Below are 25,614 nucleotides of genomic sequence, written 5' to 3' on the forward strand. Positions count from 1 at the left end.
AGACCCACCCAATTTATTTGGTCAGATGGTGACAATTTTCAGTCAGCATAACTGGGTTCAAAACAGAATGAGATAAGTTCACGGAGGACAGGTCCATCTGGATTTGAACATGTATCCCCAAATGGTAAAGTGACCCATTAGACGCTTATCTGTTTTTCCAACGTTAGCAGCTTCTGACTCAATGGCAGTTGCAGTAAATCTGAGCCCAAAAAAGAAGCAGACATGGCCACAATCTTCAACTTCCTCCTTGACCTTCCCCAGTTTGGAGAGAGCAAATCCCCTCATTACCAAGGAAACAGGAGGCCATCTGCCCAGCCAGTACTGCACTCTCCTAACTGCTGTCATTAAACTGTGTGGAGTCACTAACCCATCTCTGCCCCAACGCCCCCGGCACCCAAGGGAACAGTAGCTGGGTCAGTACTCACACTGGACTTGGCACAGAGCTCTCCAGTTCATCCAAAAGGCTCTCCACACTGGGACGCACATCCTCAATCCCACGCCCTCCGTTCCGCTTTGGCTTCTCTTTTGTAGGGGGTGCTGCCTTCACCCCCAAAGAGCTAGTGCTCTCTGGGACAACATAGTGAGGTCCAGTCCCACTGGGCAGGGAGGGGCTTCTGCTGGCTTCATCTTACAGGAAAAGAAACAGAATCAATAGACCCTCACTTACAGTGGAAAGAGAGGCAGGTACAATATGGGGAGGGCAAAAAGGAGGCTGAACTGGGCAGGGGAGAAAGAAAGAGTTACAGGGAGATTTATACATGGAGGGAGATGTGAGATCCAGGCATTAACATACCTAGCACTGACACATGGGTCATCACTTCCTACCTGTTGGGAAGCCAGTAGGGGGATTGTGCTGAACAGCGTTCAGTTCTAGGAGCAGTCGGTCCAGTTCTGACAGGTTGCTGCCCAATGAAGAGCTCATCATGGTGGGAGATGGTTCTGCAGACTTCTGCTTGTTGGGAAAACTGGGTTGAGAGGGAAAAGAGGAGTGTAAAACTGGAGTCACCCCCCTTTAGGGTGAAAGATGAAGCATGGTGGGGTCTGGGGAAAGCTTTGTAACAAGTGCCCCACAGGCACCTTGTCAGGAACCCAAGACATTTAACGTACACACTAAAAATACAATCAATAAATGCACTCAGCATAGTATCGGCTGGTGCTCATTGTTGGAGCACATTAGCAACAAAGCAGCTGATCAGCTGTGTCCTCACTCCACAATAGCAGCAATGAACAAAGATTTCTATGGCTGCACGTAGCACAGGGTTAAACTGCAGATCAAGGATATGCAGAAGAGAAGCAGAACCATTAGCTAGCATAGAAGAAAGTCATTTGTTTCCACTGACATCACAAAAGCAAGAAAGAAATTCCCTCCTTGAGGAAGAGGTGAAGCATGGCTGGTTTAGAGGAAGGGAAGGCAACTGAAGTACATACCCCACCCAGCATTCTGCTGTCTAGCCCAGGGATGGGCAAACTTTTTGGGCCGAGGGCCACATCTGGGTGGGGAAATTGTATGCAGAGCTGGGGCAGAGGGTTAGGGTGCGGGAGGGAGTGCGGTGTGTGGGAGGGGGTGCGGTGTGCAGGAAGGGGCTCAGGGCAAGAGATTGCGGCAGAGGAGGGGTGCAGGGTGTATGAGGGAGTTCTGGGAAGGGGGTTGGGGTGCAGGAGGGGTGCGGAGTGCAAAGGGGGCTCAGGACAGGGGTGCATACTGCGGGGGGGGCTCAAGGCAGGGGTTGGGGTGCAGGATGTACAAGGAGGCTCAGGGCAGGGAGTTGGGGTGCAGGCAGGGTGTGAGGTGCAGGCAGGGAGCTTAGGGCAGGGAGTTGGGGGCAGGGTGCAGGTGGGGTTCGGGCTCCGGCCCAGCGCCGCTTACCTAAAGCAGCTCCAGGGTGGCAGCGGCGCACACTGGGGCCACGGCAGGCTCCCTGCCTGTCCTGTCCCCAGCCCCACGCCGCTGCGGGGAGCGGGGACGGAGGGCTCCGCGTGTGCTGCCCTTGCTGCCCCTCCAGGTACCTCCCCTGAAGCTCCCATTGGCTGCGGTTCCCCATTCCCGGCCAATGGGAGCTGTGGGGGGCGCTGCCTGGAGGCAAGGGCAATGCACAGAGCCCTCTGCCTCCCCGGTCCGGGGGCCGCAGGGAAGTGGTGCCGGCCACTTCTGAGAATGGCGCGGGGCCCGTGGGGCCACTGGAGGCAGTCCTGCAGGCCGGATCCAAAGCCCTGAGGGGCCAGATCCAGCCTGCAGGCCGTAGTTTGCCCACCCCTGGTCTAGCCTCCTTAACTACTAAGTGATAAAACAGCATACAGCAGGGTACATGGTGACAGAAACCCACCAGCAGGGCATTAGGTCTCTCTTTAAGCCCCAATAAACTGCTACACAATCCTTCACCTTCCAGGGTGCTACTCCACTTAAACAATTTTTAATGACCATCATAACACCACATTAAATATGGACATTTAATGTAATTTTAATATAGAACTGTGTGTGATGTTTGTTTTAGACACTACTTATCCCTTAGGGATATTCTGCACCCCCACTCCCCATTTTCATACCAATACTTAGCACTTGTAGTGCTTTCCATCTTCAGAGTGCTGTAGACATTAATCTTTGCAACCACTCTGGGAAGGAAATAAGTTTACCACAGTTTATCAGATAGGAAAAACTGAGGCACAGAGAGAAGTGATTTCTTTAATGTCACAAAACAAGTTAGTTTCCAATCTGGATTAGAAATCAACACTTCCTGGCTGCCAGTCCTGTGACCGACAATCACACCCACTATCTATCTCCCTGCCATATCAGAATGGTATTGTTACAGGCTTTAGGACTCCACAAAGCCTACAGTACAAATGACAACCCTGAAGTTCCAGAATACGACCAGTGGCTACCCCCATCTTGAATCTGAAGGTGAAGTCCACCGATGTTGTAGCCCCAGTATGCAATGTGTCATCTTGATCCACGCAGCCAGGCTGCACTTCTTGCTGGGACCCGCCAGCCATGCCCCGAGATTAACAAACAAGGAAAGCTGCAAACTGCTCCATTTTGTGCCATTTACATGCAGTTCTCATGCCCCTGGCATCTGCCATTACTGATTGACTGGGAAAGGTCTGGGCATCCATGTTTGGGTGTGTCTACACTGCAATGTAGACCAGGATGAGTAGAACTCGGGTTAACAGATCCTGGGTTTGTTAATCTAGGGCTTCAACATTTGTAACCTCAGGTTAGGAATTGCTGAACCCTGGGTGCCAACCTGGGGCTCCACTGTCTACACTGCATTACACAGGACTGAGTCCAGCCACGCAAATCCCAGACTTCCTAGCACCCTCCCAAAATGTGGCCGCTCTAGCCCTTTGTTCATGATGCACTGTGGGAAAACTGGACTATCCACCAAAAATATCAGCCATAGGATTGTGGGATACTTTTGGCAGACTGCCAGAGCATGAGTCTAGTGGGGCTGCATCAACACAGCAAACCAACAGGGCTTGAACCCTGGGTCCCAACTTGACTCAGGTTTGGACCTTTCAGCCCTGTAGGGCCCTGGGACCTTGGGTTAGTGCAATCTTTATAAATTTGCCATGAGCAGTCAGATTGTTCCTTCATTCAAGGTCATTTTATCAGTCAAATCACTTCACATCCAGCCAGTTCACAAGTAACTGAATCATTTCTGTTGGTCGTTCCCTGGACGCAGCTTCTATCTCCCCTCTAACGAACTGCATCTAGGACGCTTAACATGGGATACAGGAGACTATCCTTTGCATTTTTATGGAGCTGTTCCTCCATAGAGTCAGAGCAGGCTCAGGTTTCCCGTACAGTAACTCCTCACTTAATGTTGTCCCGGTTAACGATGTTCGTCGTTACATTGCTGATCTATTAGGGAACAGGCTCATTTCAAGTTGCGCAATGCTCCCTTATCACGTTGTTTGGCAGCCGCCTGCTTTGGCCACCGCTTGCAGGATTCCCTGGAAGAGCAGCTCCTCCTCTTGGGGATTAGAACCGGAGGGGCTGGCATCTCCCCATCAGCTCCCCTAAATTCCCTGTAAGGTACGAGACTCAGCAGCTGCCCAGCAGCAGTTCAGGTGCTCCCCCGCTGCTCCTGACCTTCCCTCTGCCTCGGAGCTGCTCTCGGGAGCTTCCTGCTTGCGGGGGGTGGGAGGGGAAGAGAAGAGGGTGCTGATGTCAGGATGTCCCCCTGCTCCTGCCACCCCCCCCCCCCCGCTCCATACCCCCTCTCCACAAAGCAGAGGAGGGGGCCAGGGCTCAGGGACAGAAAGGGGGGAGCTTGCTGGAAGCCAATGCTTCCTGTCTGAACTTCTTAAAAGGGCAGCATACTTGAAGTGGGGCCAGCGTACTTAAAGGGGCAACACACATCTCTATCACTCATGCACAACCCCCGCCCCCCCCCAAGCACTTGTGAAAGTCAGCACCTGTGCAGCCGTGCCTGTGCTGTCAGGAGGAGGGAGTGGTGCGCTCTAGCTGGATCGCGTGGGTTCATCATCATGTTCAGTTTTTACAGGGAAGTGTTTGCAGCCACTGCCCTGCATCTATTGTGTTTCCTCCGTCCTGCCTCAGTCCACGCTGCCTTGTAGAGTGTGAGGCTTGTTAACCCTTGAGGGCTCAGCCAAGTGCTCGTTCCTCATTTAGCAGCAAGACATTCCCTGGGAAATATCCCACCCTCTTACTCCACCACCTCAACCAAGCTTCACACTCATCCATTGTTGTGTACAATATTAAACTGTTTAAAACTTATACTGCATATGTATATAATTAATGTCTTTTGTCTAGCCAAAAAAATCCCGCCCCCTCCCCACATTTACATTAATTCTTATGGGGAAATTGGATTCACTTAACATCGTTTTGCATAAAGTCGCATTTTTCAGGAACATAACTACAACATTAAGTGAGGCTTTACTGTACAATTGGGAAAACAAACACAGAAGGTTAAGTGACTTATCCAAGATCAGACAGAAAGTCACAGGCAGAGTTGGAAACAAAAGCCATTTTTTTCTGATTCTCTGGTGCCCTATTCACTGGATCATGTTGCCTCCTACCCTGCCTATGGAGGGATTAAACCAGCTTTCCCATCTCAGTCATTTCCACAAGGCTAAATTAACAATGACCTCCATGAAAAAGGAGTTCAGAACTCTAGAGAGCCTTGAGCAGTAAAACCGAAACAGGATGGGGGGGTGGGGGGGGTCAGTATCTGTCCCGCCTCCTGTAACTGGAAGCAGAGTCGCAGCGCTTACTGCCCACAGCACCCCCACCACAATTCAGGCTTCTCATCTCCCTGGGAGGGGCAGGATACCTGTAGACGTGCTCCTCTTCACTGGCACGTGAGGAAGAAGAGCAGACACTCTCTCGGGGAACGGAGGCACTGGCACTTTTGGCACTGGAGCTGTACACAGGAGACTGGGACTGAGGAAATGAGATTTGTATTGGAGACTGAGAACACTGAACACATGCGCACACTTCAGTGAAGTTAACAGGTCAAATCTTGACAACAAACAGCTGCAGATCAGCCTCAACCCCTATTGCACAAGCTAGCCCGGCAACATGTCTCACGCTCCCTCTAGCTCACCTAGGAATTTTGCCTCTGAGTTGGAAACTTCCCAGTCTCCTTTCCATAGGCTGCAAGGTGGATGATTAATACTAGTCTTTTGTACTGTGGTTTTCACTGGAACATTGATGATGGGTCTTCAACTGGTATTTTATCACTAAACCAGACAGAAGTGGGTGCCTAGACTCTCCCTTCCCCCAATCACTCCATCTTGTTGGGAAACTTCCCCCATTTCCTCACCACATGCCAGTCTGCTGATTACCCAAACGCCTCCTTACTCCCCACAATCCTCTCCCTCCCTCACCTCATCTCCTGCACCCTAGATACGCTCCACATCAGATCAGAAGACATGCACAGACCCCTTCGCTTCCCCCTAGCATCGCACACTTACTTGCTGGTGGATGTATCGGGAGACACTGGGTTGCCACTGGTCTAAAGGGTCAATCACAGTCCCATTCAGGGCTTCGCTGGAAGGAGGGGGTGGCACAGGTGGGGGCACTGGGATCTCCTGGTATGTATGGTTTCCAGTTGGATAGGAATAGGGTGTTTCCTCCGACAAGAACACAGGCCGTTTGGAGATGTGAGAGGTGGTAGACTCCAGGTCCGCTAGTAAAGCATCTGCAGAGAAAAAACACAAAAGGTCTTTTTGTCTTGGCTACGCAGACCACCAGTTAATTCCTCTTCCCCTCAATTCAGATGGTGTCACATTTACAGCCCCTATGGATGATCTACTGCACATCCTGCAAAACTGTACTGGACAGGGCAAGTGGGTCAGTAAAACCTCTGTTATAAAAGGAAACTTCAAGAGGCACCAAAGTAGCTGGAAGAAATCCCAATCTGGGATTTTGTGCTAAACTGGGGAACAGCCCAGCAGCAAGGAGCTTTTGGTCTCATTGTGCTTTGCAGTGAAAGAACTCGGACAGATCTACGTCAGATATTGACACAGACTAATTACAAGCCCCATATCATTAAAACATGGTTCGTGAGTGCCACTTTCTCCAGGAAACGAGTTCCCCGGAAAGGATTTTCTCTGGAATCAAAGGAGCCTGAACCGGCACAAAAGAGACTTTTTCAATCAGTTTTCAAAAAGTTTCAATCGGTCTATCAGTGCAGCAAGCTAGCATTTGCCTCCCAGAGGAACAAGATTCCTCCTCAGCACACAGCAAGCCACACAAACGGTTAACTGGATGGCGCCTGCCAGGTAAATGCAATTTCATCGCCTGGAAACAGTTCTTAACTTGCTGGGTGGAGGCTGCTTACACATTTCTGAAGGGAAGAAAAAACCTCCATAAAGCTAAAAACATACACACTAGCACATCAGGCAGAGGGAAACACATAATGGGTAAGACTCTCTCTGCAATCAGAATAGTCACTTCAACCTCTGAGATGGGGCAAGAAAAAGGGTACCCACCATTTTGGCTTTCTTCCCGCAAACTTTGCTCCTTGCCCAGTCCAAGCACAGCAAGCACCCTTTGCAGTGACTCACAGACAAATCCCAGCTTGCTGGGCCTGTGATCCCACCCCAAGGCACCTTCTGCAATCCCCAATGGCGGAAACTCCAGTGAAGCATTGCAGGTCTGTACTGTACTTGCTTTCTAAAGAAAGCCTCACTGGCTGGGTGCCCAGCCTTACAGAGGAGCAATGGACTCCAACGCACACCTACTTAAGGCTAGTAGAGAAGAGAGGAGCTGGTCCACAAGGGACACAGGCATTCTCCATTACCAGAGCATCAAGATGTACCAGGCAGGACAGTTCAGAGACACAGAACGCTGCTAGAGTCCAGTAAAGTAATGCAGATTACGTAGGACTAGGAGATTAAGCTGCTTCTCCAGAAGCCCCTTTAACTGCTCTGGATCTCCATCCCCTCCACCACAATTGCAGCTCCTTCAGAACCCAGAGGGAAAATCTCTCCCTTTGCTAGGCATCACAGACATCTGGGTTTTCCAAAGCACAGCACAGTTCCCAAACCCCAGCTGGCATCACACAGTCTCTGATGGCAGCCTACTGGCTGTCTCCTCAAAACCCCTTCGCAAGCTGAGCAGCTCATACAAGACCAACATATTCAATAACCCAAACTGTATTCAAAGGTCAAATGGGCGACAGAAGTTGTTACACTACACAAAGGAAGGAAGGAGAGGCTTTCCTGTTCTCCCAAGGGCATCTTCCTCCATGGGCCAAGGTGTTACCATGGAGAAAGACCTCTTAAATCAGAGCCCATCCCTATGGCAGGGCAGAATAGAGGGCCCCAGCAGAGGAGGTATGTTAAATTAATGCCATGACTTTAGTCTCACCAAAAGACACTCCAAGTCATTTAAACCACAGTCGTCATCTTATGGTGGCCAAAATATCCCAGGAACAGATTCCCCAAGGGCTTTTCACAGCTGGGGAAAAGTCAGTCCAACCTTTTTTAAGCAACAGAACAGCGGGTGGATTCCAGAGCTATACAGACACATACCTCAGAGGAGCCAAGAAAGTACTGCCGCCGCTCTGACTGTGCAGGTCCAAGGACTCTGTGGTTTTGTGTACAGTTTCCTGCACAATCTATCAGGGAAGGTGTGGTTCTTGCCTCCATGCACTTCTCCGGACCAATGACTAAAGCAAATCAGACTCCACCAGGAAGCAAGAAAACCACACAAACTCAAGCCTTCAGAGTCTCCACACCCATAGCAAATAAAAGCACTGAGTCCTGTGCAAGGCATTCTGGACACACCTTCCTATCCCTCCCATTCTACTGCTCTTCTCCCTCTAAGGGGCAGACACGTAACTTTCAGCTCCTCGCAAAAAAATGCTTTCTCAGCTCACTTGCCTCTCAAAGGAGAGGCTGAGCAGAAGGTACTCCATTTCCTCTTGCTACACAGCACAAAACTAAGCGAAACTAGCTAGATGCACCTGCTTGGTCCCGTGTGTCTGTGCATGTGACAGGGTGGACAAGGAGGGGAAGGGAGAGAGTGGAGAGCAAGCGCAGGTGATGTAAAGAAGAAACACAACCTTCCCAGCTGCCCACTGACAAAAAGAGAGCCACGGTGTATAGAAAGGAAATATGGACACAACCCCTCTACTCCCTGCTTGTGAACGGTTACGTGGCAGACAGTACAGTTTAATGATTAACTTCCCCCCACATCCTCCCCCTTCCTGACTTGAGCAAACACTATACAGCTGAGGAACAGGAAGCTGAAGGAGGAGGGGAGAAAAAAAGGCTGGAGGGGGATCATTCACAGTTACTCAGCCAGAGCAGCTGAGCCATATGATCAGGGAGGCTGGTGACGAACTGTGCTTTGGTTTTAGACTGCTTCCAGAGCAGTTCAGTTACATACACCAGGGCAAGATCCCCCAAGGCCTGTGCACATTGGGTGGAGAGAGGCAGGAAGGGAAATAAGATAGGGAGCAACCACCTGAAGAGCTGAGAAACTCATTTTGAGGTCAACATAAGAGTAGAGTAAAGTTCAGTTCACTACACTAACCTTCACTCCCAAAAGGGACACTGAGGCCCAGGTGGTCAGACCCTGCTGAATTGTACCAGTCTGTGACACTTTCATCAAGTGGAAAAGTGCCCCCTAAGGATTGGTCCGCCAAGGCCTTTATAGACTAGCCCAGGGGTTTTCAAACTGTGGGTCGCGACCCAGTACTGGGTTGCGGAATGTAAGGCACTGGGTCACGGTGGCTCTGGTCAGCACCGCCAACCAGGCTGTTAAAAGTTCCGTTGGCGGTGCTGTCCAGCTAAGGCAGGCTAGTCCCTACCTGTTCAGACACCGGGCTGCGTCCCGAAAGTGGCCAGCAGCAGGTCCGGCTCCTAGGCGGGGGGGCCATGGGGCTCCACGCGCTGCCTCTGCCCCGAGCACCAGCTCGGCACTCCCATTGGCGGTGCCTGCGGGCGAGAGCCGCGCGCCTCCGCCTAGGAGCCGGACCTGCTGCTGGCCACTTCCGAGGCGCAGCACAATCTGCAGCACCAGGACAGGCAGGAAGCCTGCCTTAGCATGGCCACTGACCAAGAGCCGCCCGAAGTAAGCCCGCCCTCCAACCTCATGCCCCAGTCCCCTGCCCCAGCCCTGAGCTCCAACCCCCCAAATCCAGAGCCCCCTCCTGCACCCCAAACCCCTCATCTCCAGCCCCACCCCAGAGCCTGCACCCCCATCCCAGAGCCCTGACCCCCTCCCACACCCCAACACCCTGCTCCATCCCAGAGCCCCCTCCTACATACCGAACCCCTCATTCCCGGCCCACCCCGCAGACCTCACTCCCATACCCAAACCTCTGCTCCAGCCCTGAGCTCCTCCCACAACCCAAACCCCTCATCCCCAGTTCTGTTGGGTCACGGGCATCAACAATTTTCTTCAACTGGGTTGCCAGAAAAAAAAAAAAAGTTTGAAACAACACTGGACTAGCCCACATTGCAGGCTCCTCCTAACATACAAATGTTACAGTCTTGATTGATTTCTTGGTTAAGGAAATGTTCCTTCTTGAATATTCCTCTCCTCCTCCAAGACAGGTAGTGCTGTGTGATATCGGAGAAGCAAATAAAAAGGTTTCTCTTTCCCAACCAACATGAAACATGTTCACTGAAAAATCTGAACTCACTGGGGACCAATAGCTTTTGTATTGCTGCTGGCCAATAGAGCTCTACACACAGCTCGAGGGAAGCTTTCAGAGCAATTCGCTAACTTGGCAGCAACCCCATCACTCTGCGTGTTCAGCTCCAAAGGGCTGCCCTTATTTTAGATTTGCATACCAACCTTCCGCCAGTCCCACTTACACTGCAATTTCCCGGCCCCCAGAACACACTGCAGCATCTCTGGGACCACAACCTGACAACACCCCAGTAACAGCCACACACGCTGCAGTAACTCTACTGTTTTACTACAGTCTCCGATTGAGACTTTCTACCTGCTAGAGCTCCTCTTGTAGTCTGGAAACTTCCAAGGTCAAAGAGAGGTCAGAGGCTTCACTCCAGGGAATGGATTTAGTCCTCTTGTAGCAATGAGACAGGTACAGCACAATCTGACAATAGAACATCAGGTCCACTGTTTCCCCGTGGAGCAAACTTGCCAGGAATGAAGCAAAAGGACTGTATTTAATGTGTCTCAACCTGGACTCCCAAAGATTCACAGCACACAGACCTGAGGGCATAGCAGTGGAAAATATTCCACTTACTGGTTACTAAATAAGGCTCAGTCTTCCCTTGGTGACATAGAAACTGCATATAGGGCCATAGCTGCTAATCTCCAACACTGGGGCTCCCATTTTCCACTCTGTTACTGTCAGACCTTCTAGCATGAGCAGAATATTGCAGGATGGGGAGTTGGGAGAAGGGGAGTGTCTACTACAGCAATATTACTCCATGCCATTCCTACCCTCCGTTATCACTTCATTCCACTTGTAAAACACTGAATCAATAATGCAGAGATGAAACACACACAGCAGTCGCAATGCTTACATCATGAGATTCTTTAGCAAGCAATACCTGACCTCTTTGCATGGCTCGTGCTCCAATTTCACCAGATTGCTAAGCCAACAGGACCTGTGGAAGCAGCTCATAAGACAAGGAGCAACAGGCTTTGCTATGGCAAGTCAGACTGTGGAGAGGAGACTCCTCTCTTGGTAAGACCGCTCTAAAGTGGAATCTGACTTCAGCTCAGGGTGTAGCTCAAACTGTACCCTTCACAGACTGAGGACACTGTTTACATTCAAGCGGCTATTCTATACCAGCTTTCCTGTGCGATGGGGATTCTTAAAAAACAGATTTCAGAGTAGCAGCTGTGTTAGTCTGTATCCGCAAAAAGAACAGGAGTACTTGTGGCACCTTAGAGACTAACCAATTTATTAGAGCATAAGCTTTCGTGGGCTGTAACGGAGGCATATAATACCTAGCTATTTCTAAGTCACACAGTGGCATCTGAACACCAGGTCCATAGCTTGCACGTCCCCCAGGAAGCTTTGACAATGAAACAATTATGAACGGCGATGTCCCTGCTATTCTGGTCTTTGAATCCCACAGCTCTGTCAACACCATTTGATATGAACCAGTGGCAATTAATACTGACTATGATGCCTCAAGGTAGTTCCCAGCAATTGCCAATATTCTGTCACTGATTTAGACAGCCTGGGACAGTGGTTCTCAAACAGTGGTGCATGCAGCCCCACGTGATGGTCTGCAGAATGAGATATGTAGCAGATCAAGCAGTGCAAGAAAGGGCGGTTGGAGGTGGGAAAGGAGTTGGGTCCATTAGAGGATCCCTTTTTTATGAGAAGGTCCACAAAATGAACACGCTGGAAAACTTCTTAGGATAGACTACTTTTACCAGTTCAAACGCACTGACAGAGTTAATCATCTCCATAAGCAAGGCTAAGCTGTACACTGTACATTCCTGCCCTAGACACCCATGCACAGCCCTATCAGATGGAGAATAGCTCATACATTCCAAGGACTCTGCTACAGTTTCCCTTGCCATTCATTCCCTTGCATGTCGGCACTTGCTGCTATCGGGAGAATGCAGTATCCTCAGGCAGAAGCACCTCTACAAGAAGCCACACAGGCAAACGTCAAAGCTTCCTACATCCCAGGTTTGTCTGACAAAAGCAGTAAAGCCAGCCTGAGGGTCACAACCCAGCACCAGGAAGGAGCACTGGAACAGTTATCACAGAGCCCCCTTTACACATGTACAGTACACGTCAGTCTCCTTTTCAATAAAGCTAGCAGCTGCGCTTTGGCTCCTTCAGTAGACACTATTTAGCAAAGCCTTCCAAAAGAAGTGCAGAGAACATTTTCACTGGCATTTTCCCTATGGCATCAAGGCTTCCTCTTTGTTTAGCCCCCTCCTGAAAGCCTCCTATGCATCCCAGGAATGTCCCTTGATAGAGGAGAGAACATGAAGCAGGAGACAGCAGTGAAAGAGTTATGGTAAAGCCCACAGCACAGCACACTGGCAAAGCTAGAGCAGGCATAACTGCTGGCCTCCTATCCACCCTGGCTGCCTAGAACACAGGTTGCCCTCCACTACTCATGAGGAATCCATGAGATTTCCACAAACTAATACACTCTATTCCTCCTGCCAACCCACCCTCATGCCCCACTACAAGATATTCACACAAAGAATTACCGGAGAAGATGTCTGCAATCCAATTTTAATGATGTCATATCTAGCTCTCAGCAGAAAGGTACTTGCTAGCTACATTACAGAGGCTTCTCAGACTACCAAGCCATAAAATGGGAGACTACACCCCAAGGAGATAGTCAGAGGAAAGCATGTACTCTCTCTTCTACCCATAGCGATCACTCCCTTGTTTCCAACAGCCTCCTGCACTAACTGAAGTCTACGAGTCAGTGGTACAGATACATTATTAATCATAGCAAGGATGACAGAGTTGGTGCAGAGGGGAGAGGAATCCCTAGAATTTCCACAGGCAGCTCATCTTCCTTCACAACTGAGATGGGATCATTATTAAGATAAGTGGACAGAACACCAAAAAGGAGCTAGTTTGTAGCACAATCTCTGCCCTACACCCAGCCTATTGGTCGGAAAGGAAAAGTAACGTAGTGAATACAAGACACCCCAAACTCTTCATAACTAGCAGCCTTTAATTTTCCACAGCTAAAGGCCACTTCTGTGAATTCTGATCCATCAGGTTAGAACGCTACTCCTTGCTCGGAGCATCTGGACAGTGACCAATAAGGATGGATCCAGGACTTTTCAACTAGCCACAGTGCATAGCTAATGATTCCAATGTTCAGCCACAGAGCCAGTTTCCTCCTTGCAATGCCATAGGAGATTCTCATCACCTCTACTGCCACAGCTCCCTCATGTCCCAGAACCAAGGATGTGGTGGTCATATGTGCTACACTATCCTTACTGCAGCCAGGTTTGTTAGAACTCACACCCGATCTTCATATCTGAATGCACCATGACTGTCCCGAGCACCCAAGAATTGTTTGGAACTGTCGGATCTGGGCAGTGGACATCTCCAGGGGCCTGGTAACTGGGAGCAAGGAGCAGTAACTGCTAAGTCAAGTTTAAACAAAAAGGACATGACACTGCAGGAATAGCCACTCTACGCCAGGGTGGCCAAACAAACTGTTGCTCACGAGCCGCATTACAGCTCTTTTACAGTTAAAGTGCAGCTCGTGACACTCCCCAGGCCTTCCTCCCATTCTCCACCTCCCAAGAGTGGAGCGGGGGGGGACAGCGCAGGACCTCTGCCTTGCAGTGGGGTGGTGGAATAGGGGCTTCTGCACAGCAGGGAGTCTTGGGGCTTCAGCACCGAAGGGCGTACCCCCCACGGCTTGGGGCTCCAGCAGGAGCAGGGCTGAAGCCCCAAGCCCCAGCAGGCACCTCCCTGCTCTCAAACTTCTGAAGACTGTCCTGGCTCAGAGGGTCTGTAAGTGTGGCCACCCCCACTCTCTGGAAACCCAATCCAACTTAGCTTTCAGCCCTTTAAGTGCCACACCATTCTCCAGCCAGTTTACCTTTGTACCTGAAAGACATGGCCTGGATTCAGATCCTTACACTTTCACTATCCTTCTGTGAGAGACAGTCCTGCTAACTCTCCAAAACCTAGGACTTCAGGGTTGAGAGAGACTCCTCTCGACAGACTTCCTCTCCAACAAAAGCCCAAGAGCCAAACTTTAAAACAGCAACCCTCCTTTCTCTCCTGAGTTGCAAATGAATCTTGCCTCCCCCCAGCTCCACAAGTACATGACTTGCACTCTCATTTACAGGGAGACAGCTCAGGGCGGTAACACGATCCCCTGCAGGACAGTTTTACATGGTGAGTAACTGCAGAGGAATGGGGAGCCTGGGTATATTTATCCCATTAAGCAGCCTTTCAGAAGGAACACTTGCAGCCCAGTAAAAGAGCTGATCCAACAAAGATGTGCTGGAGCCTCCCTCCCCAAAATGCCTGTAGGGGACAGACCTACCCACACCCCAGCAGAATCAGGCCCCCATGGAGAGGGAAGGGGAAGGGGGGCGCTCCTGACCTGGAACATTAACAAGGGCAGTCCCTTCAGAAGTGCAATTTTAGCCTTTATAGGGAAAAGGGGAGAGAATGATCAGAAAGAGGAAAACAGGGGCAGGAAGGTGTGTAGGCTAGCTCCTTGTGTAAGTAAGCCTAGGCACCATATTCTAATAAATGCATCTAATTACAAACTACAAAAGGGACTCTTTAAAAACAACTCAACCCAAGGACTACAACCAGAACAATAGCAAGGAAGCATAAACTAGATTATTATATTTATTTATGTGAATTACCATAGTGCCTAGAAGCCCTAGTCACAGGCCACCAGCCCTTTGTGCTAGGTGCTGTACAAACAAAGGCCAAAAAGATGGTCCCTGCCCTAAGGGGCTTACAATTCAAGTATAAGACAAGACACACCAGACAGGCAGGGGAGCACAAAAGTAACTAAAAAGACAATATTGATCAGCATGATAGACAGTGGTCTCTAAACGCTAGCAGCCTAACGGCTAGCAAGATTTTTATAGGCATAAAGACTAACCCCCTAGAATAGCCCATCAATTCATGTATGGCAGAAAAGGCGTAAAAATGATTTAGCTTACCTTCATTCTGGTAACATGTAGTCATTCTGAAGAGGCCATTTAAAATGTTTCCATAATTGAATAATACTTTGAGTTCCTTACATAGAAGGCACTTGAAATCCAAAGTACTTCCCAGACATTAATGAATTAAGTCTCACAACCCTCTTATGAGGTAGGAAATGACCATTATACCCATTTTTCCAGATAGGGAAAAACTAAAGATACAGGATATGGCTACACTGCAATTAGACACCCACCGCTGGCCTATGCCATCTGACTCAGGCTAAGGGGCTTGGGCTCAGGGGCTGTTTAATTGCAATGGAGCCCAAGCTCTGGGACCCTCCCACCTTGCAGGGTACTAGAGTCTGGGCTCCAGCCAAAGCCCGAACGTCTACACCGTAGTTAAACAGACCCTCAGCTCGAGCCTTGTCAGCCTGAGTCAGTTAGTATGGGCCAGCCACGGGTTTTTAATTGCAGTGTAGACATACCCACAGATAGAAGTGATTTGCCCAAGACCCAGCGAATACTAGCAACAGTAGTACAGACCAGACGCTGGTATTTTTCCCTGCTCTGCCCAGATCTTGGGCAAGTCAGGTTGGCTTGACCTGCTCTTATTAGTGTTATATGACATGGTAAAGACCTCAGCAACTGATTTGTAATAGTGCTCTAGCAAATGCTATTCTATTCAGGTTCTTATACTTTGCCCATCACAGTCATATCTGCGCATGCTACAGAAACCCTGGCACAGACCCAGTTCTTTCTGTCTGCTTGCCTTACACTGACCCAGCCTCCACTCTGATGGGAGATTAAGTGCACATTCACAGAGAATGTCTTGGGATCCCTCTATCCTCTGGCATCATTGTTGGCCTTTTGGAAGAAAAAAATGAGGTAATGTGTCTACAGCACTAACCTCTACAGTTGCATGGGTGCTACAGCAAGGGTCGGAGATTTTCAGGAAATGGACAATGTACACAAGGCTTCAGACATCAATCACCATAGCAAAGCAACAGAGAGAGATCTATGGGCAGCACCACACTAACTTTTTATCAGAAGCATTTTACAATTGTTTTAACACGGTTCAGGCTAACTTAACAACATGGGTTGACCAGCCAGCATGAATGGAACCACACCAAGTCTAAGCAGAGTTGTAAACACAATTACATTTACACCGCCTTAGGTTCTGTGTCTTCTGAGCCTCCAAGATACATCTACGCTATGTGAGGAAACTACTGCAGAGACAATCATTATATGGAAAGAAGGATACTCATCTGGTTCCTGGTCTTCTCTATTCTATCCAGGTTCTTGTGCAGCCCTCATTACTTTAGTACTCAAACACCTTCCAGTCATGTATTAAGTGATGAGACTAACATTTGTCACATGTGGCTCTCTTTCTCCCTCCCTCTCCCCAGGAGGAAATGGTATGTTTTTTAAAACTTTATTATAATGTACACTGTGCTATGTATTGGTATTAGTAGAGGCAAGGTTGAACAATTGTCCCTTGTATTTGGAAGAAAAAGTGGTGAGGTTTGTGGGGGTCCTGTTTATTGCTTCCATAGATTCAAATAACTGGGACTGCAATTAGGGTTGCCGACTTTATAATAACTAAAAACTGGGCACTCCAGTAGGAGTGCTGGAAGCCCCTCACCTCACATCCCCTTGGAAGTGGAATCTGAACACTGCACAGGGACTGCACTAGCTTTTGACACAGACTTCTCCTTGCCTCAATTGTCTGAATAGAAGCCAACTGTACAAGCTGGGGAAACCCTCGAAAATCCCAACAGGTGAGCTCAGACCACACACAGGAGGCCTGGTGTGGCTGAACTGATTTCTCTTAAGGGAAGGGTCAAGAGCATACGGAGATACAAAGGACATTTCAAAAGTGTTCCTGGAACTGGCTCAGGCCAACAAGCCCCATCACTTCCTTGCAAGTTTACACAAGTAATTTGCTGAAACCCATGACCACACAGCAGCTCAGCAATGGTGCACTTGGCAGCATTAACATGCTGAAGGTGCTCCAGGCTGTCAGCACATCCAGGGGTCAAGCTTTTTGCTAGCAGTTTCCCACAGTGAGAAGCCTCCTAAGAGTATACATACACATGGACTCTATAGGAGACCAGTTGGCCATACTGTGGCTGTGTTCCAGAAGTCCCTGTAAACCACAATCCCTTTCCTTGAGTCAGCTCCTCCATTCCCCCTCCTCCTGCCAATGAGGCAACGGACTAGGTATTTTAGAAATGTTGATTCCATTCATATCAATACTTGGACAGGTAACCTAGCCCAATCTTAACCAGACCCACAAGGTATGATGGCATAGATTCACACAGACAGTGCACAGGCTGAGAGAAATTGCAACTGCCTCAAAGATCAGCTGGCAGTTTCCTGAAAGATCAGCTCAAATCCACAGCACTTAGTTAAAATCCAAAATCCAAAACAGTACAAGGAAACCACAAAAGAAAAAGAAAAAGATTTTCCTAGCACATCAAAAAAATTTCCACTTCATTCAAACTTCAGAAGCTAGACTGGACCTAAATTCAAACAAGCTGAGAGGTGTCAGCAAAAGAGTGTGTTCAAAAAGAATTAAAATCAGATTATGCATTTCCCTCTTGTATTCACTAAGACAGCCTGCGGCTCCCCTCCACCAAGTATGCTCTTGGTCAGATCATGGAGGTGTTTCACAGTGCTGTGTAAGCATCCTTCTACCAAACAGACTAAACTGGACTAGTTGCCCTCCAGATTTCTGAAACTCTTGAAAGTACAAAGCTAACACTTAGAAGTGGCTGGATAGCACTTGTATTTATAAATGCCAAGATAATGCTAATCAAATCTCTCGGGCGTTAGACAATTGCTTACAGGGGTCAGGAAGCAACGTCCCCTAGCCTCTGCTACACGTGGTATTGCACGACTACCCAAGTGAATTATCTGGGGTGGAGGTGTCACTTTTTCTGAAGCATTAGGTGTTGGCCACTGACAAACAGAATGCTAAACTTGAAGGAGCAACTGTCTGATCAGATACCACAACTCGTTTGTTCTTATATGCTATTGGGTTGGAAGGTTGTGCTTGGATTAGAAGGCTACAAAACCAGATGCAGCCACGCCAATGTCTTACATCTTAACCTACCATCCATGCCACCCACTCCATCACACTGACTAGGATAATACACACCATGAAGCTACCAAGTGGAACCCTGGGAGCAGTAATCTACTTCTCTGAATGTGCATATCCTGATGAAAATCATTGGCCACTTTGCTCACTGTATTTTGTCCCTTTAAATCTCTATCAATTTCAACTCGGTGTTGTGTAGTTTATACTTTGCTTCCAGAATTGAGCATTTGAACTTAATTGGAATAGTGCTCAGGGACCATTTACTTCCCTTACTAAATATCCTGCTACTAACTTCTTTCCTTTTTTTAAAAAAAAAAAAAAAAAAAAAAAAAAAAAAAGAGGTAGGGTTTTGTTTTTTTAAAGTCTGTACTTCTGCTCTTTAACCAACAGCAACTTTCCCCACTTAAGAAAAAGAAAGACACCTTAGATTTGTTCCCCCTTGTTTTTAAGTTTAATCCTCATCCTAGCAAACTCACCTCGGGTCAAAAAGGATTATCACATACTGGGTCCTGTGGCTTCTATGCGTTGCTCCTTTGTATTAAGTAATGACAAAAAATACAATGTACTCTGTTTTACAACAGCTACATGTGGCCATCTGGCGCCTGGTAATACACGACCCTCAGCTGGGCAGAGTTTGGATGCCCCTGGGATAAAGGTTCACAGACATGAAACCCAGTTGTGTGAAGCTAGAATAGGGTGTGGTAGATGTATTAGTTCTCCACACCCATGTGGTACCTTTCCACCCAGACTCACTGCAGAGATCAAGGGCTATTGGACCTCTAGCCCAGGTCCTGAATGAAAGGAAGCGATTGCCAAAGATGTGTAAACTGACGGAAACTCCCTTATCTGCAGCTTCACAAACAACCTCTAAAACAGAGTTAGGAAAGAGTTCAAAAAGTCACAGCACACGAGCAAACCAGCTGCCAGAGTTGCTCTCAGTTGCTAGAACACAGTAGGGATATAAATACCGTTTTAAAAGTTAACCGTTTAAATGGTTAACTGTTAAGCAGCTGGGGCCACTCCGACCGGGCGGTGCCGCAGCTGGGCCCGCTCTGGCTAGGTGGCGCTGTTCTGACTGGTGCGGCGCCGCTGGGCCACCCCCCAGCATGGGGCCAGCGGGCACCCAGCACGGGCCCAGGGGTTAACAGTTAAGCCGGTTAACCGGTAAGACTATGCTTACTGGTTAACCGGTTAACATTTTACATCCCTAGAACACAGCCAGTTTCTAGCAGGATGGAGAAGATCCCAGATGGGAGTAAATTGGCCTCTCTGCTAGGACTGCCAATTGTGGTTGGGTGGAATTTCAATCAGATGCAGGCTTACTCCCAGAAAGTTTCTAGAACTGGGATCAACACCTTAATTCAGAAATCAAGATTTGCTCTAGCCTGACAAAACACTGCCAGGAAAACCTTTATGAAACTCAAACAGGCAGCCGCTGACTTGGCCCCTCCATAAACAGCTTCCCAGGGCCAAGGTCACTGATCAAAACACTGGTTCCCTCATATTCCTACAGGAAGAGGGGCTCAGCCAAGCCAGTTATCTGAGGAACCAGACCCTTCCTGCTACATCAGCATGCAGCTCCTCCACAAGTGCCAGGTCAAACACACAGAATATATTACTATCCCCAGACTCTCATTGAAATACCGTCGGAAGGACACATCACCATTCAAGCGCAGCTTCTCCCAGGGAGCAATGAGCACCAGGCCAGCATCATACCCTCGAGGCGTAGGAGACTCCCAGGATTCCAAAGTGCCAGTTCTGACAGCCAGAAATGCCCATTCCATGGCACACAAGACCAGGACATAAGCCGGAGCCTGTTCGCCGCCACACATTAAGATTGTCTCAAAAGAAACAGGCAGTTCTAAGCTGTTTCCAAGAATCACAGAAGCAACTATTTACAGGATCATAAATATCACTGAAAGACCATTCCTGAGTGCAAGGATTGTTAAGTGGAACTGAGGACTTTCCAGCCAGAGGACTAGATGCAAGCTAAATAAAAGAAGGTGGAAGGGGTGTTAGCAGCTACAGGAAAAGCACTGAAATAGGAAATTTTGCATGTCAAAAACAGGGCTGCGAGATGCTTGAGATCTCAGCATGCTCCCCACATTCCAACCTGTTCTCTCCACCCCAAATATTGGCATCAGCCTGAACTAATTGGTGTCTGCCCTCATAGCTGCTGCAAAAGAAAAGGGATTCCACTATCCTGTCTACTAAGATGGGGAGCCAAGCTCTTCCGTCCCCTTACTCTCCTTTCCTAGCAAGCTTTATTGCCTGGACCTCTGTTCTTTAGTGTGGGCAATTCCCTCCCACATCTGCCTGAAAAACAGACAAGGCATGGAGCAGAGCACCAACCACAGTAGCACTAGCTAGATGTGTACCAGGCAGCTTGGAGAATGGGGCTGGTGCTCTACTCCCCACACTGCTGAAGACCAGAAAAAACTCGGAGGACAGCTCCAACCTGCAAGATCCAGCTGTGGAGAAGCAGCATACAGCCACCGCTGGGCAGCGCTCCAATTGCCCACTCACCAGCACATCTTGCCAATGGGTAGTGGGCGAGTACATTTTTTGAGCCCTGGGTGGACTTTATTTGGTTACAAAACCCAAGTAACAGAAATACTCAAATAACAATAGGAATATATTGCAGGCATCCATACCAGAACAATAATCTCTTAACAAAGCTGCAACATCGGCTGGGTCAATAGTAACAGTGGATCATTTTCACTAGCCCAATATTTAACTAGTTAATGGCACATTTGGAACAGTTTGAAGAAGCAACGTGATGCCATATACAACTGCAGGTTAGAGCAGTTTGAGCACCTTCATGGAAGGAAAGGATGCTAGACCTGAATTCCTCCACGAAGAAAGTGCAGGAGCTCTACAGTCATCATAGCACAGCTAGGTTAGACTTCACAGCAGAGGACAAGTCCCTTAGGGGTAACAGTGATCAACTTTAAGGGTCTGACCATCCATGGTGCCAATCACCCTTAGGTCCCATTGATGCCACTGCAGACAAGGGTTGACTATCAATCTATGAATTGTAAGGTCTTCAGGGCTGGGACTGTCTTTTCATTCATGTTTATACAGACTAGGAGCCCATTGTGCTGGGTGCTATGACTAGCGCTCCTAAGTGCTATAGTAATACAATCAAATAAGAATGGCTGCAAGCAAATGCAAAGAAAGAGGTAAAAAACCTTGCACCATACAGCCCCCCAAGTGAATTCTCTGTCTTCTTCAGAAATCTTTCAGAGACAAGAACGCCCGCAGGACTTTGATAAAAAAAAAAAAGGAAAAAGGGAAGAGTAAGTCACAGGGCTATGCAGAGAAGTTACATGAGGTTCAGGGGGAAATAGAATGTTTTAAACAGTTCAAGTACTGTCCAAACAACATAAACAGATTTGAATATAAACTGCCAGGCAGGATGGCAGTTATAAATGTAGAAGACACACACAAAGACAATTGCAGTATATGAAGGACAGAAATACGAAGATAAATCACAAATCCATTCAATACATTAGAAGCATAAATGCTGCCATGAAGACTGGGGAGCCCTCCAGACCACCAAGGGGAGAGGGGCCAGCAACAGAATGAGGAAGCAGAAAAGAAATTAAATCCGTATCAGTCTTTAGCACTGAAAACTATAGGAACATTCCGATTCTGAAGATTCTTTTAAAATAGGAAAACAGAATGCAGGCTTGATACATTTTAGTCTTTATGGAAGAAGTTATGGAGCAACCTGAGAAACTCAAGTGCAGTCAATTATTGGCATGGGAAGGCATTCATCCCAGGGGCTCTAAAGTGAGTGAGTGTGAAGATACTGAGGACAGAAAAATATATCCTTAGAAACACAACTGCCCCTGCAGATTAAAAAGCCAGTGGTGGTAGGGGCAAGAAAGGTCTGGGGAATCACAGATGGATAAGCATCACTTTGAGAGGTTAGGCGATTAGAACATGAGTAAAGAGAACCTGATAGGTCAAACCAACAAGCCTCACAAACCTGCTTGAGGGTTTTAAAAAAAAAGTTAAAGGGATGTTTGCACGTAGAATTTGCTTAAACTATTTTTGTCTCTAATTCTAGCTACCTTAAATAGCACCCTAAATACCCTAAATAAAGCACCTTCTAAATAGCGTGGCTGGGTTGTCTTTTAATTCTTTTTAAAAATATGTAAGGGGTTTTCTGCCTTCCCTGCTGAGGTTTACAGAGTGTTTCCAGCAAGAGAGAGTGAGATGCCTGAGAGCAACACCAAATTGTTAGCTTCCTTTATGAGACAAGAAGTGCAAACAATCATTAACATAACAGCAACACTGACCACAACTTTAACCTACTTTTCAATGACTTTTCTCTTAGAACATAAAAATGGCCCTACTGGGTCACACTAAAGGTCCATCTAGCCCATTATCCTGTCTTCCAACAGTGGCCAATGCCAGTTGCCCCAGAAGGCATGAACAGAACAGGTAATCATCAAGTGATCCATCCTGTCGCTCATTCCCAGCTTCTGGCAAACAGAGGCTAGGGACACCATTCTTATGTTCCCTAGGAGGCCCTGGGACCTCTTCCCCTTCCTGTCTATTGCCAGGAGAGCTGGGCCCCCTGTGTACCTCTCTCATTGCACCCTTGATCCCACCCCTAAAGAGGGAGAAGAGGATTGGTCCTAGAAAAGCTGTCCTCTGGTGCCACCTAGGGCCATTAATTACATTGGCCAGTCACAGGTCTGCACCTCCTTCCTGGGATGACCTTCCTCCTTTTCTCCCTCCTCTGTCACATTCCATATCTCCTCCTTCACTGTCTCCTCTTGCCCCTCTGGCTTCTTCTCCCACGCAGAGTGCGCAGTGAGGGTCTGACAAAAGCTGCACCGATTGTCAGTGGGGCTTGGGCACTGGAGTCACTGCCCAAGCCACTGGCTGCATGTGACACTCTAACTGCCCTGTCTGGACCCTGCTGGCATACTCTAGGTACCTAAAGCACATTGACTTAGTCCAACAGGGGCCACAGGGCAGTGAGACTGCAACACGCAGCCTGTTGCTTGGGTGGTGAAACTCAGCAGTGCCCCAACCCATTCCAAATCACCACGGCTTGCCTCCTACCAGACCCTCACTGCACAGTCTGTGCATGTGCCACAGGGGCAGTGGAGATGAATGCCCCCATAGGTGCAACGCTATTTGCTATGTTCATCAGACCCGAGTGATGGCGAGTGGTACACGTGTGCGCGCCTGCAAAATTAGATTTTAAGACAGAATTAGCAATTTTGTAATTACAGGTAAAATATCAGGACGATTACTGAAAATGAGGGAGAGTCGTCATCTCTGCTACAGCAGGTAAAAATAGATTCAAACAAAAGTATATTTTTCGAAGTTGACAGTGCATCCTTCATAAAAACAGAATAGTGACCCAGTGGCCATAATTTACTTGGACTAGCAATGTTTTTGACACAGTCCCTCAAAAGATTATGGAAAACAACAATGGGGTAGGAGGCAAAGTCATTGCATGGATTAAAAATTAGTTAAGCGTTAAGGACCAATCTTAGTGATCAGCAGTTTCTCAGCATGATAACAGAGGGTGCCCCAAGGATTAATACAAGGAACAGCATATTATTTAATAATTTGGCACGAGAAATGGGCAGTGAACTGGTGAAGCCAATGCATGGCACTAAAGTTAGTCTACTCTAGAATCTTTTGTACCTTTTCCCAAGCAATGGTGTAACCACAGAGCTCAAGAGTTTTGCCAATGTGTCATGTAAACACTGCGGTCCAGAGAAAAGCAAGATAAACAGTTGGAGATTTGGGCAGGAGATGCAGAAGGTGAAAGTTAGCAAAATCTAGAGTAGTTTACCCTGTAAAAGGAGAAGAGTTAGAAGGCACCTGACTGAAATTCTCTTACCTTCTCCCACAGCATGAGAAGAAAGGGGGCATTTGTTCTAAATACACTGCCTTTTATACCACAAGGGGTCAAGACAATTGCTGTGATCAAATAATTTTATGACCATGAACACATGTACCTATACAAAATAAGACAATGAGAGGTGTAATCAGATCACAGACTTTAGAGTGCAACCCGATCTTCTGCAAGAGTCGGGCAGGAGCATCCCCTATTGAGAACACCATTGCACAAATGGTCAGACACATGATGGCTTTCACCCCTCCCACCTTTCAGCATGCAGCATTGGCCAAAGACAGCATAAAGCACTTCATGAACAAACTATCTGATATAATATTCTGTGGGCTAAAAAGGATTGGGAGATGTGGGCTGGATCAAGGGAGCCTCTCTTTACCCTTAGTGGAACAAAACAAAGCACCTGAAGAAACTGAATGGCAGTACATTTAGAAGCAATAAAAGGCAGTGCTGATTAAGGACTTAATTAAGACAAAGGTCTCTTGCTAGAGGATTCTCTGCACCTTGAAGTCTTTAAACCACGATTTGAGGACTTCAATAGCTCAGACATAGGTTAGGGGTTTGATACAGGAATGGGTGGGTAAGATTCTGTGGCCTGCACTGTGCAGGAGGTCAGACTAGACGATCATAATGGTCCCTTCTGAGCTTAAAGTCTATGATTCTATGTGGCATGTCAACTCCTATGAGCCTAGCTAAAATTATTGTCATGCTGAGGAAGTGTATTGAGAAAGATCTGCTACATGGAGCCATGTTCCTGCTCATCACATTGGCTTCCACCTACAAGCGCAGAGCATGGCAAAAGGGAAATCTAACAGTCTCACCCTGTTAAAAAAAAAAAAAAAAAAACCAACAACCCTCAATCAATCCCTTAATTTTCAAATAAAATTTATTCTTTGTTCACTTTGTTTTCCCTCTACAGTTTACCATAGAATTAGATCAGCCTTCCTGCACTTACCTTCAGCCTCCTCTGCTGGGGTTTGTGCCCCACTCCTACCTGAGAAATATCTCCTGCTTTTCACCCCATTCCGAAGGCTGCCACATCCAGAGAATCACAACCTGTGGCCACACTATAGTGGAGACCAGAAGATGAACCCCAAGAAGGAAATAAGTCTCAAAGGTAAAAGTAAAGCACACTGAAAAAAAAATAATACCTTTAAGTACCAGTCAAAATTGAGAGGTCTGTATTATCGAAATGGAAGCAGCACAAGAAATACAGCCCCTCACGATTACACACACAGGATCCCTTTTTAAATCTCAAACCACGTCCTAAGAAAAAAGGGTTTTCATCCTGAAATAAATTAAAGTCCCCAATTAGCTTCTGCCTTGGACACAGGATGACAACGATCCTAGATAATAAGAAACAGAGTAATTTATATTAATGCACTGAAGACAGGGAGCCCAGCCAGCGACAGTCAATACAGCACAAATCCAGACTGACTTCAGTGTCCCAGCTCATCAGACCCCCAATCTCCTGAGCTAGGACCTGGGGGAAAAATCAGATCCATACCTTTATTATACCAATACCCAAAAAGCCACATCTTGTAGGCTCACAAA

The 25,614-nt window shown here is 47.8% G+C and overlaps 1 protein-coding gene across 1 annotated transcript in view; it reads right to left on the bottom strand.

Annotated features, from left to right (window-relative positions):
• PXN (paxillin) overlaps nucleotides 1-25,614 on the bottom strand; it is a 71,478-nt gene that overhangs the window by 25,766 nt on the left and 20,098 nt on the right. Inside the window, exons 2-5 of the mRNA XM_054006308.1 lie at nucleotides 5,935-6,161; nucleotides 5,292-5,401; nucleotides 826-965; nucleotides 426-627 (exon numbers count right to left, since the gene is read on the bottom strand). Of these exons, the coding sequence (XP_053862283.1) occupies nucleotides 426-627; nucleotides 826-965; nucleotides 5,292-5,401; nucleotides 5,935-6,161 (679 nt within the window). The remainder of the gene's footprint in view (nucleotides 1-425; nucleotides 628-825; nucleotides 966-5,291; nucleotides 5,402-5,934; nucleotides 6,162-25,614) is intronic.

The sequence above is a fragment of the Malaclemys terrapin genome, chromosome 16 (assembly GCF_027887155.1).
Source record: "Malaclemys terrapin pileata isolate rMalTer1 chromosome 16, rMalTer1.hap1, whole genome shotgun sequence".
NCBI classification, from domain to species: domain Eukaryota; kingdom Metazoa; phylum Chordata; order Testudines; family Emydidae; genus Malaclemys; species Malaclemys terrapin.